This window comes from Rhinopithecus roxellana, chromosome 16 (genome assembly GCF_007565055.1).
Source record: "Rhinopithecus roxellana isolate Shanxi Qingling chromosome 16, ASM756505v1, whole genome shotgun sequence".
Lineage (NCBI taxonomy): Eukaryota > Metazoa > Chordata > Mammalia > Primates > Cercopithecidae > Rhinopithecus > Rhinopithecus roxellana.
The window spans coordinates 13,883,317-13,895,849 of NC_044564.1; the positions used below are offsets into that span (position 1 = coordinate 13,883,317).

The 12,533-nt window shown below is 42.3% G+C and overlaps 1 protein-coding gene across 5 annotated transcripts in view; it reads left to right on the forward strand.

Annotated features, from left to right (window-relative positions):
* The window catches only part of SETX (senataxin), a 93,613-nt gene that overhangs the window by 14,899 nt on the left and 66,181 nt on the right, over positions 1-12,533 (forward strand). For all 5 annotated transcript variants that reach the window (XM_010372833.2, XM_010372832.2, XM_010372834.2 and 2 more), the window contains exons 6-9: positions 5,481-5,700; positions 7,886-8,005; positions 11,939-12,110; positions 12,248-12,335. In XM_010372833.2, the coding sequence (XP_010371135.1) occupies positions 5,481-5,700; positions 7,886-8,005; positions 11,939-12,110; positions 12,248-12,335 (600 nt within the window). The remainder of the gene's footprint in view (positions 1-5,480; positions 5,701-7,885; positions 8,006-11,938; positions 12,111-12,247; positions 12,336-12,533) is intronic.

Here is a 12,533-nt window from a genome sequence, read left to right on the forward strand (position 1 = left end):
CAAAGTATTAAAAAGGTTCACTGGCTTTTTAAAAGCTATGTACATATGGAGGAAGCAGATCTGGTCTTGTAACCGGGGCCTGGACCAAGCACTTGCAGCTGGTGACCGAGTCTGCCTAGTCCTTATGTGACCAAAGGTTGGGAGTCCTGGGCTGCTGATAATAGACATAGTTCTAGTGCAGGACTCTGAAGGATGGATAGAGACCAGCCCAAATTTACATTTAGGAAGGGGAAGGGTAGTGGTAGGAGGGACACAGAATTCCTCCCTGTCCAATGAGCTTGCAAACCAAATCCCTGAAACACATGAAGAAAGCGTGTGCTCTGACAGAGAATGAAGACCAGCGCTGTCGGTCCTTTCCCTAGGTTTAACTCTAGAGGAACTTGAAAGAGAAAATGGAGAACATTGAGAGAAACTCTGAGTTGACAAGGGCTGGTTTATTTAAAACAATTTTTTTTATTACTGTTTCTTAGTTTTTGAGACGGAGTTTCGCTCTGTTGCCCAGGCTGGAAGTAGAGACAGGGTTTCACCAGGTTGGCCAGGCTAGTCTCGAACTCCTAACCTCAAATGATGCCCCTACTCTGGCCTCCGAAATTGCTGGGATTACAGGTGTGAGCCACCACGTCCAGCTGACAAGGGCTGTTTTGAAAGGTGAATGTGGGAGATGGGGAGGAGAACATCCTTAGTTTGTGAATTCCTTTTCACTCTGGGGTATTGGGTCCTATCAGGCAGTACCTGTGGGAGATACTATGGAAGTATCTCTGAGAGCATTCTCTTACAGCCTGAGAATAAAATGGGCTGTGGGAGAATAAAGTAGAAAAGGAACTGTTAAGGTTCTGCTTCCAGTTCTCCTTCACCATTGCCTTAGATGAATAAAACCTGCATCCAAATCTGTTCTCAACTAAAAGATCCGATCCAGCTGAAGGTAGAATTGAAATCAGGACAGTGGCTAACCCCTGATGTTTGTGAGGCACTGAGACAAGCAGGTGGAGACCAATTAACCGCTGATAATTGCTTCAGTATCATCCCCTCTCAACCCCAGGACTTGGGGGATTATAGCCCAGTCGTGTCTTCTAATGCTGCTTCTCCCTGGGAGTGATCACTCATGTCAGTGAGTGAGTACGTTTTTCTAGCTTGGATTTCATCCACCACTCAGCTCTGAATTGATTGGACATAAGCCAGTCTGGAGTCTGGCCTTCCAAAGGCACCACCTGACAGGAGCCAATACCCCAGAGTGAAAGGGAATTCACAAACTAAAAATAATAGATACATGAGAAACATAAAGATTTTAGTAGAAGCAGATATATTAGAACACTTGTCCAATAAACTTAAAATTATTATAGTAAACGTGCTAGAAGAAATACGGGAAGATACTAATGTGAAATGAGAACTAGAAAACGTGAGAACCAACAAACCTACGCGTTGTGCACACGTACCCTAGAACTTAAAGTATAATAAAAAAGAAAATGTGAGAACCAAGCCAAGTTGTTGTAAGATGGAAAAATGAGATATTTAGGAGACTTCAGGAGATGGGATAAATAATACAGTGGGTATAGTCAAGAGAACTGAATTAGAAGACCAGGTTGAGCAAATCCCTAAGAAGAAAAGAAAAATAGAAAATATAAAAAGAAAAGCTACAAGATAAATGGAGGGTAGAAGTAGTAGTGTTAACAAAGATGTAAGACGTCCCAGAAAGAGAAAATTAAAAATCAGGACAAAGAAATACTGGAGATAGGGCTGGGCACAGTGGCTCACGCCTGTAATCACAGCACTTTGGGAGGCTGAGGTCGGTGAATCACCTGAGTCCAGGAATTCGAGACCAGCCTGGCCAACATGAGGAAACCCTGTCTCTACTAATAATACAAAAAAATTAGCCAGGTGTGGTGGTGCACGCCTGTAGTTCCAGCTACCTGGGAGGCTGAGGCAGGAGAATCGCTTGAACCCGGGAGGCAGGGGTTGCAGTGAGCCGAGATTGTGACATTGCACTCCAGCCTGGGCAGCAAGAGCGAAACTCCATCTCACGAAAGGAAAGTTGTACTATATGGAAAGAGAAATTAGATCCCTACCTCATTATCATTCATAATGACAAAATCTGTCTAAAAAACCATAATGAAGTTCAGTTTTCAAACTCTTCGCAGGAAATAGAGGTATATAGCATTTAGATCGTAAGGTGAAGAAGGTTTGTTTTATTTATTTTATTTTATTTTATTTTATTTTTTTTTTTGAGGCGGAGTCTCGCTCTGTTGCCCAGGCTGGAGTGCAGTGGCCAGATCTCAGCTCACTGCAAGCTCCGCCTCCTGGGTTCACGCCATTCTCCTGCCTCAGCCTCCGGAGTAGCTGGGACTACAGGCGCCCGCCACCTCGCCCGGCTAGTTTTTTTTTGTATTTTTAGTAGAGACGGGGTTTCACCGTGTTAGCCAGGATGGTCTCGATCTCCTGACCTCGTGATCCGCCCGTCTCGGCCTCCCAAAGTGCTGGGATTACAGGCTTGAGCCACCGCGCCCGGCCGGTTTGTTTTATTTTTTTGAGACAGGGTCTTGGCTTTGTCACCTAGGCTGGAGTACAGTGACGTGATGATAGCTCACTGTAATCTCTGCCTCCGAGGCTCAAGCATTTCACCAAAATCTCCTGCCTTAGTCACCATGCCCAGCTAATTTTTTGTAGAGATGGGGTTTTGCTGTGTTGCCCAGGCTGGTTTTGAACTCCTGGACTCAAGTGCCCCCGCATCTCCCAAAATGTTGAGATTACATGCATGAGTCACCACGCCTGGTCTGAGGAAGGGTTTTGTAAAAACGAAAGCATTGATTATGAAAGGAAAGTTGATGAACTTGACTATACTAAAATGAAAAGTTATTGTTTATCAAACAACACCATAAAGAGAGTGAAAATACTAGTTAAAAATTGGGAAAAGGGCTGGGCATGGTGGCTCATGCTCGAAAGTCCAGTACTTTGGGAAGCCAGGGCTGGAGGATTGCTGGGCGCCAAGAATTCAAGACCAGCCTGAGCAACACAGCAGGAACCTATCTTTACAAAAAAAAATTTTTTTATTAGCTGGGCATGGCGCTGCACATCTGTAGCCCTAGCTACTCAGTAGGCTAAGGTGGGAGGATCACTTGAGCCCAGGAGGTTGAGGCTGCAGTGAGCCCTGATCATGCTGGCGCACTCCAGCCTGGGCAACAGAGTGAGACTCTTTCTCAAAAAAAATTTAAAAATTGGAAGAAGATAATCATATTATTAACAATACGAAAAAAATGGATGAAGATCTGAACTGAACAGTCATGTGCCAGAAGAGGAACTACCAATAGCTAATAAATACGTGAAGGAATGTTTTATATTTAATGATCAGAGAAATAATAAGACCACAATGATACACCATTTTATATTTGTGTGATAGCCTGAGAATACAATTTTGGAGAGGTCATAGATTTGCAAAATCTCTTGTTACTGCTGGTAAGAGGTCTTGTGTTTAGTCGTCATGTCCATTTAGTCCTCTTTAATCTGGAACATTTCATTGTCTTTCATGACAGTTACTTTTTGAAGAGCACAGTCATTCCTGCTCTGCCTCTTTTTAAAAAAATAAATGAGGCTGGGCATGGTGGCTCACGCCTGTAATCCCAGCACTTTGGGAGGCCAAGGTGGGTGGATCACGAGGTCAAGAGTTCGAGATCAGCCTGGCCATCATGGTGAAACCCCATCTCTACTAAAAATACAAAAGTTAGTTGGGTGTGGTGGCGCGTGCCTGTAATCCCAGCTACTTGGGAGGCTGAGGTAGGAGAATGACTTGACCCTGGGAGGCGGAGGTTGCAGTGAGCCGAGATTGTGCCACTACATGCCAGCCTGGGTGACAGAGCAAGACTCCGTCTCAAAAAAAAAAAAAAAGGTGTTCCTCACTTTCACTTCGGGTTTGTCTGATGTTTCCTCATGGATAGGTTCAGGTTATACGTTCCTAACTGGAGTACCACATAAGTGATGTTACTGTCCTTCTCACCTTGTCATATGTAGAGAGAGTGTCCTTCTCACCTTGTCATATGTAGAGAGAGGCACTCCATGTCCTTTGCAACTCATGGTGATGTAAATTTTGAGCTTTCAGTGAAGATGTCCCATTTCTCTACTGCATAATAATTTCTATTGTTTAGATACTTTAAGACCATGTAAATACTCTGCGTTTCACCAGTCTCCTCCTAAATTTAGCATTCATTAATGTATCTTGCCTGAACCAGTTTTTCTATCATTATTGCAAGATGGTGATTTCCTAACTCCAGCACTCTCCATGTTTACTAGTTACCACTTGACATTGATTGTACAGTAATCAAGAGCTTTTTCCTGTTCTACCACTTATCAGTAAGAACTCATGGATTCCAAAACTTTTTCAGTAGTTTATAATTTGTTGCTTATGTTGGCATAGAGCTCATGTGGGGGTCTGTGTTTTTCCAACTTTTTGACTACAATCTGTAGTAAAAAAGTATACATGTGCCTATATAATGTATTCTGTAAAATAATAGTTTTACTGTGACGGATGCACTCTTGATATTTTTGTTTTATTTAGTTTATTTTTTCTTAAGGCTGGTTGTGAGCACTAAATTTAATTCATAGCCTCCAAGAAATTTAAAATCACTTCTTTATGCTATTTTGCCATTTAGAAATGGCCTTTGATTTCTTTTGAGATTCCTCATTTTGTGTTTTCTTTCCTTTTTTGAACATTCTGTTACGGAAAATGATAAACATAAAAGTAGCGAGAATGGTGTAATGAACCCCCCATAATCCATCAGTTAGCTTTATCAACACATAGTCAACATTCCACTCCCCTTTGGATTAGTTCAGAGCAAATCTTAGACATCAGAGCATTTCATCCACAAAATATTTCAGTATGTATTTCTAAAAGGTAAGGACTTAAAAAACCCGAAAAATGTTGTTGTGTATATATTTTTTGATATGGAGTCTTACTCTGTCGCCCAGGCTGGAGTGCAGTAGTATGATCTTGGCTCACTGCAACCTCTCTCCACCAGTTTCAAACAATTCTCCTGCCTCAGCCTCCCAAGTAGCTGGGACTACAGGAGTGCACCATCATGTCCAGCTAATTTTTTTGTATTTTTAGTAGAGACTGGGTTTTGCCATGTTGGCCAGGCTGGTCTTGAACTCCTGACCTCAGGTGATCTGCCTGCCTCAGCCTCCCAGAGTGCTGCAATTACAGGTGTAAACCACTGTGCTCGACCAGAAAAATACTATTATTGCATCTAAAAGGATAATTCCTTAATGTTCTGTTGGCGGTCAGTGTTTGAATGAGTGGAAAGGATTGTCTCAAACTGTTTATTAGGATTCGTGTGTTCAAATCAGGATCAAAGAAGGTCTACAGGTTGCATTAATTAGTATCTCACATGTCTTTTAAAATCTGGAGAGAATCCTGTTTTCTTATCCATGTTCCTACTGTATGTAGACCATTGTTTTTTGAATTAAGTAATAAACATATTATGTTCTGCGTTTAGGTTCGGCGTTGGGCTATCTTGACTGCAAGAAACTTGGGGAAAGTGGACAGAGATGATTATTATGACTTACAAGAAGTTTTAATTTGCCTCTTTAAAGTCATTGAGTTGGGACTTCTAGAGAGTCCAGACATTTATACTTCTTCTGTCCTAGAGAAGGGTAAACTAATTCTTCTGCCCTCACACATGTATGATACTACCAACTACAAAAGCTATTGGTTAGGTGAGTATTGTTCCTACACTAATATACTTAGTATTTTCATATAGTTCTGCTTTTTTTTTTTTTTTTTTTTTTTTTTTTTTGAGACGGAGTCTCGCTCTGTCGCCCAGGTTGGAGTGCAGTGGCCGGATCTCAGCTCACTGCAAGCTCCGCCTCCCGGGTTCACGCCATTCTCCTGCCTCAGCCTCCCAAGTAGCTGGGACTACAGGCGCTGCCACCTCGCCCGGCTAGTTTTTGTATTTTTTAGTAGAGACGGGGTTTCACCGTGTTCACCAGGATGGTCTCGAACTCCTGACCTCGTGATCCACCCGTCTCGGCCTCCCAAAGTGCTGGGATTACAGGCTTGAGCCACCGCGCCCGGCCTTTTTTTTTTTTTTTTTTTTTTTTTTTTTTTTTTTTGAGGCGGAGTCTCGCTCTGTCGCCCGGACTGGAGTGCAGTGGCCGGATCTCAGCTCACTGCAAGCTCCGCCTCCTGGGTTTACGCCATTCTCCTGCCTCAGCCTCCCTAATAGCTGGGACTACAGGCGCCCGCCACCTCGCCCGGCTAGTTTTTGTATTTCTTAGTAGAGACGGGGTTTCACCGTGTTAGCCAGGATGGTCTCGATCTCCTGACCTCATGATCCGCCCGTCTCGGCCTCCCAAAGTGCTGGGATTACAGGCTTGAGCCACCGCGCCCGGCCAGTTCTGCTTTTTGAGACAGAGTCTCACTCTGTTGCCCAGGCTGGAGTGCAGTGGCACCATCTCCACTCACTGCACGCTCCACCTCCCAGGTTCTAGCAATTCTCCTGCCTTAGCCTCCTGATTAGCTGTGATTACAGGGGAATGCCACCACACCTGGCTAATTTTTTGTATTTTTAGTGGATACGGGGTTTCACCATGTTGGCCAGGCTGGTCTTGAACTCCTGACCTCAAGTGATCTGCCCACCCCGGCCTCCTAAAGTGCTGGAATTATAGGTGTGAGTCACTGCGCCTGGCCCTGTAGTTCTTGAGTGTCCTAAAAGGGAAGTGTTCTCTTTTGGTGATCTGATAAAACTTGCTAAAGATAGGATTTTATAGTTCCCAGTTCTTATTCTGTCATTAAATTGACTTAACTATTACATATCTTGTTTTAAACAGTATTTATATCCTAGAAACTTTTCTGTAGTAAGAGGTACATTTTCAAGCACTGGCAAATGAATTGAATCTTGTTTAAGGACACATTTTATTAACAAAATATTAGTGTAATAGTTGGCTTTAAATAGGGTTTGATTGTTAATACTCCTTTTTCAGTGTGTAAAATATTTCCTGGTAGAACCGGGCATGGTGGCGCATGCCTGTAGTCCCAGCAACTTGGGAGGCTGAGGTGGGAGGATCATTTAAGCCCAGGCATTTGAAGCTGCAGTGAGCTAGGATTGTGCCCCTGCACTCCAGCCTGGGTGACAGAGGGAGATCCTGTCTCTTAAAAATATTAAATTTTCCTAGTAGAAAGAATTGTCAGCATTGTTTACAAGTCCTATAGTGGCTCAAAATACTTCTTTTGTTTTTTTGGAGACGGAGTCTTGCTTTGTCGTACAGGCTGGAGTGCAGTGGCACCATGGCGGCTCACTGCAAGCTCCGCCTCCTGGGTTCACACCGTTCTCCTGCCTCAGCCTCCCAAGTAGCTGGGACCACAGGCACCTGCCACCACGCCCAGCTAATTTTTTTGTATTTTTAGTAGAGACGGGGTTTCACCATGTTAGCCAGGATGGTCTCGATCTCCTGATCTTGTGATCTGCCTGTCTCAGCCTCCCAAAGTGCTGGGATTACAGGCATGAGCCACCATGCCCGGCCTCAAAATACTTGTATACCATTTCCTTGATTCCAGATCTTAAGGTCACGTGTCATAATTGGCAGTGATTTTTTTTCTTTCTTAATGGTATATGGAATATAATACATCTTAAAATTGAAGGCATCTTATATTGATGAGATACAGTTTATATAGTAGTTGTCTTAGAAATTGTTTTCTAACCATTTTCTACTTTGACGCTTGAATTAGTCTAAAGTTCTGTTACTTGGGAGCAGTTGTGTATGAATATCTGAGACTTAAGTGTTTGAGAAACTAAATACTATCTTGCTTCATCTTCCTGCCTTGTTTTTCTTTTGCAAACTAAACCAGGCATTAGAATAGTATTATTTCATCAATTCAATATAACTCTAAATGATCTTACAGGTATTTGCATGTTGCTGACCATTCTTGAGGAACAAGCCATGGATTCCCTATTGTTGGGCTCAGACAAACAAAATGATTTTATGCAATCGATACTTCACACTATGGAGAGGCAATCAGACGGTAATAAATTTTACTTGCTGAATGTTTTTGAGTATGGTGATGATGATGCACTTTAATTGCAGGAATTGGTGCATGTGGTGGAGAAAAGAATTTTTCTGGTTTAGTAATAGATTCAGACTTTTTTGTTTTTTTTTTTTTTGTTTGTTTGTTTGTTTGTTTGTTTTTTTTTTTTGAGACGGAGTTTCACTCTGTCGCCCAGGCTGGAGTCCAGTGGCCGGATCTCAGCTCACTGCAAGCTCCGCCTCCCAGGTTTACGCCATTCTCCTGCCTCAGCCTCCCGAGTAGCTGGGACTACAGCCGCCCACCACCTCGCCCGGCTAGTTTTTTGTATTTTTTAGTAGAGACGGGGTTTCACCGTGTTAGCCAGGATGGTCTCGATCTCCTGACCTCGTGATCCGCCCGTCTCGGCCTCCCAAAGTGCTGGGATTACAGGCTTGAGCCACCGCGCCCGGCCTTGTTTTATTTTTTGATACGGAGTCTCACTCTTGTTGTCCAGGCTGGACTGCAATCGTGTGATGTCAGCTCACTGCAACCTCCACCTCCTGGGTTCAAGAAATTCCCCTTCCTCAATCTCCTGAGTAGCTGGAACTACAGGTGTGCACCACCACGCCTGGCTGATTTTTTTATATTTTTAGTAGCGACGGGATTTCACTACGTTGGTCAGGCTGATCTTGAGCTGTTGACCTCAGGTGATCTGCCTGCCTTGGCCTCCCAGAGCGCTGGGATTACAGGCATGAGTCACCAGTGCTGGGCCCAGATTCAGACTTTTTTTTTTTTTTTTTTTTTTTTTGAGACGGAGTCTCGCTCTGTTGCCCAGGCTGGAGTGCAGTGGCCGGATCTCAGCTCACTGCAAGCTCCGCCTCCTGGGTTTACGCCATTCTGCCTCAGCCTCCCGTAGACTTTTAAATCAGAAAGGACCTTTATAATTTAATTCAGTACCTTCCTTCTATAGAAGAAGGGAAGTTAATCTACTTTTTCATGATGAAAATGTTGGTGGTAGGATGAATATCAGGACCTCTGGGAGACCCATTTGTAACGATATTGTGGTTAACATTGTGGGGAAGGCCTTCTCTGTCCCATGACCTCCCTTTGCCTGCCTCTTTGTTTCTCTGTGATTCTCTAATACAGTAACTGCCAGCCACATGTGATTATTAAAATAAATTTAAGTCAGTTAAAATTAAAAATGCAGTTATTTGGTCCCACTAGTCATATTTCAAGGCTCAGTGGCCACACGTGCCTGTACTGTATCCTGTACTGTATTGAACAGTGCATAGACAGAACATTTCCATGATCACAGAACATTCTCTTGGATATGCTGCTCTAGATAGTCTAGATAATGAGGCCTAAAGCTTGTAGTTGTCTTTATTATTAGATCCTGACCTCCTTTTGCTGATGCTTGTATCATGCTAATCATGAAGGATCTGTAATTAAATAAGTGCTTCTCATCTTTTTGAAGTTAATGAATTAATAAAGACCAAGTATACCAGATCCTATGAAAACATAATGAATATAGTTTTTCCCCTCATTCTCTTCCCTTCATGCAGCTTGAATGTTGTATATAAACTCATTTGTGGGAGATTCTGATACAAATATATTGTTATTCTTTTGTTGATAGGGCATATGTATATATTTTGTTTTGTTTTGTTTTGTTTTTTCTTTCTGAGACCAAGTCTCTCTCTCTCACCCAGGGTAGAGTGCAGTGGTGTAATCTTGGCCAACTGCAGTCTCCGCCTTTGGGTTCAAGCAATTTTCCTGCCTCAGCCTCCCAAGTAGCTGGGATTACAGGTATGCGCCACCATACCTGGCTAATTTTTGTCTTTTTAGTAGAGATGGAGTTTCACCATGTTTGCCAGGCTGGTCTTGAACTCCTGGCTTCATGTGATCCGCCTGCCTTGGTCTCCCAAAGTGTTAGGATTACAAGCGTGAGCCACCACGCCTGGCCTGTGGCCTATATTTTCTGGCTAGATTTTATCTGATTAAGGCTATTACTCTTTTGCCAACATTTACTGCATAAATTGTTCATTTCTTTTCCTTTGCCTAACTACATGTATAATTCTGTCCTTCCTGTTAAGCTAGCTCCCTTATCATCTTAAAAAAAAAACAAAAAACAAAAAACTTTTTTTTTTTTTTTCCTCCTTTTGAGACAGGATCTCACTCTGTCACCCACCCTAGAGTGCAGTGGCTCAGTCAGGTCTCATTGCAGCCTTAACCTCCCAGGCTTAAGTCATCCTGCTGCCTCTGACTCCCTAGTAGCTGGGACCACAGGCATGTGCCACCTTACCCAGCTAATTTTTAAATTTTTGGTAGAGATGAAGTCTCACTATGTGGCCTAGGCTGGTCTTGAACTCCTGACCTCAAACAGTCCTCCTGCCTCGGCTTCCCAAAGTGTTGGGATTTACAGGCGTGAGCCACTGAACCCAGCCTCGTCTTCAAAATTTTAATTTCCTCTTTCAGAAACTTTTCATAATGGTCTTCACCTAACTACTTTCTTTCTTGTAAGCTTACTAGGCACAGGCACTGTTTCAGATGCAGTGGAGGATAGAAAAATATATAAGAAAGTTCAGATGACTGTGGCAAAGTCTGAGAAGTGTGAGGGAAGGAAAGTCACAAGTTCTAGGATGACTTAACAACTAGCAGTAACTGAGTGAATTCCAGCACTTGCCTCAGAAGAGTACTGTAGATGACTGAAGTGGGGGAATGTTTAATATATAGGAAGAGGCATTTAAGCTGAACTTTTAAGGATGAATAGGATTTTGATAGGTTGTGCTAGAAGCAAGGGCATTCTAGGGCTTATTTTGGAAAAAGGCAGTGATCTATTTTTGCTGTAGATAGTATATGATTACAGGAATATGTAAAATAAAAATGGAAATAAACAGTAGATCAGTATCTTTTAAGTTCTTGACTGAGGACTTTGAATTTTCTTGGAAGACATTAAGTAGCCATTGAAGGTCTTTGAGTAGGGCAGTATATTGCTACTGCATATCTAATAGAGAAGCGGGAAGTTGGATGAAAAGTAGATAATAGCAAAGCCATGTTGAGATACAGATAGATGAAGAGTGTGTATCTTTGCCTTACTCCTTAGCTAAAGAATTTAGTCATTGACTGGGCGCGGTGGCTCACGTCTGTAATCCCAGCACTTTGGGAGGCCGAGACGGGCGGATCACGAGGTCAGGAGATCAAGACCATCCTGGCTAACATGGTGAAACCCCATCTCTACTAAAACATAGAAAAAATTAGCCAGGCGTGGTGGTGGGCACCTGTAGCCCCAGCTACTGGGGAGGCTGAGGCAGGAGAACGGCGTGAACCTGGGAGGTGGAGCTTTCAGTGAGCCGAGATCGCACAACTGCATTCCAGCATTCCAGTCTGGGCGACTGAGCGAGACTCCGTCTCCAAAAAAAAAAAAAAGAATTTAGTCATTTACACTAACTGCATGACACAAAATTCAGGATCATGCTGAAAGAGAATTTCTTGTGTTGTGGGCTTCATGTAGATCTGTAAATACCAAGTTTCTTTCTCTTTCCTTTATGTTTTTTCCTCTTCGTTTCTGTTAGTTATTGGAGGATGGGACTACAAAGTTTTGGGAGGGGTTGAGGAGCTAAGTTACAAAAGGTTGTTTCTGGTATGGCAAATAGGGTATGAAAAGATTGTGTTTACCTAGACTGTTTTACTGTTTTCTTGCCCATTAAATAATTTGCCATTAATTTTTTTTTTCAGAAGCATCATAGTATTGCTTGAAAAAAAATCTTGAAAATGTGCCTGCTTTTTAAAACCTATGCGTGTCTAAGGATTGGTGGCGTGCTACTTTAAATTATTTGCTGCTTGGCTTTTAGTTTGGTTGCTACTCACCAGATAAAGAATGCTTAATTCTCAACATATTTTAGTATGTTTTTCTAACTGTTTAGTAATTCAACGATTTGTGCCATTGTATTTCAGATGATAGTGTGGATCCTTTCTGGCCAGCATTACACTGTTTTATGGTGATTCTGGACCGCCTTGGATCTAAGGTCTGGGGTCAGCTTATTGATCCTATCGAGGCATTTCAAACCATTATCAACAATGCAAGCTACAATAGAGAGATTCAACATATACGGAACAGCTCTGTAAGGTTAGTTCAGCTAATGTCAGGATTTATACATCATCTCTATAAGAAAGTATGTTCCACTGAATTTCTTAACAAGAGGTGTTTCTGCCTTTTTTTCCTCCCTTAATTTCAGTAATTTCTATTTATTCTTAATATTTAAGGACCAAGTTAGAACCGGAGTCATATTTGGATGATATGGTGACTTGCAGCCAGATCGTATACAATTATAATCCTGAAAAGACCAAAAAGGTATAAAACACTTTGAAAATTCAGCTGCTATTTTATTGCCTTTGTATTGTGTAGACTATTTTATATAATTTGTTGAGCTGTTGATTTTATGATATGTAGCTGTTCTCAATCTACTACTATGTAAGAAACCTTCTCATTGAACAGCAGATGTATTGTGCATTGGAGAAGATGGACTCTTAACTACAGTGTGCGTACTTT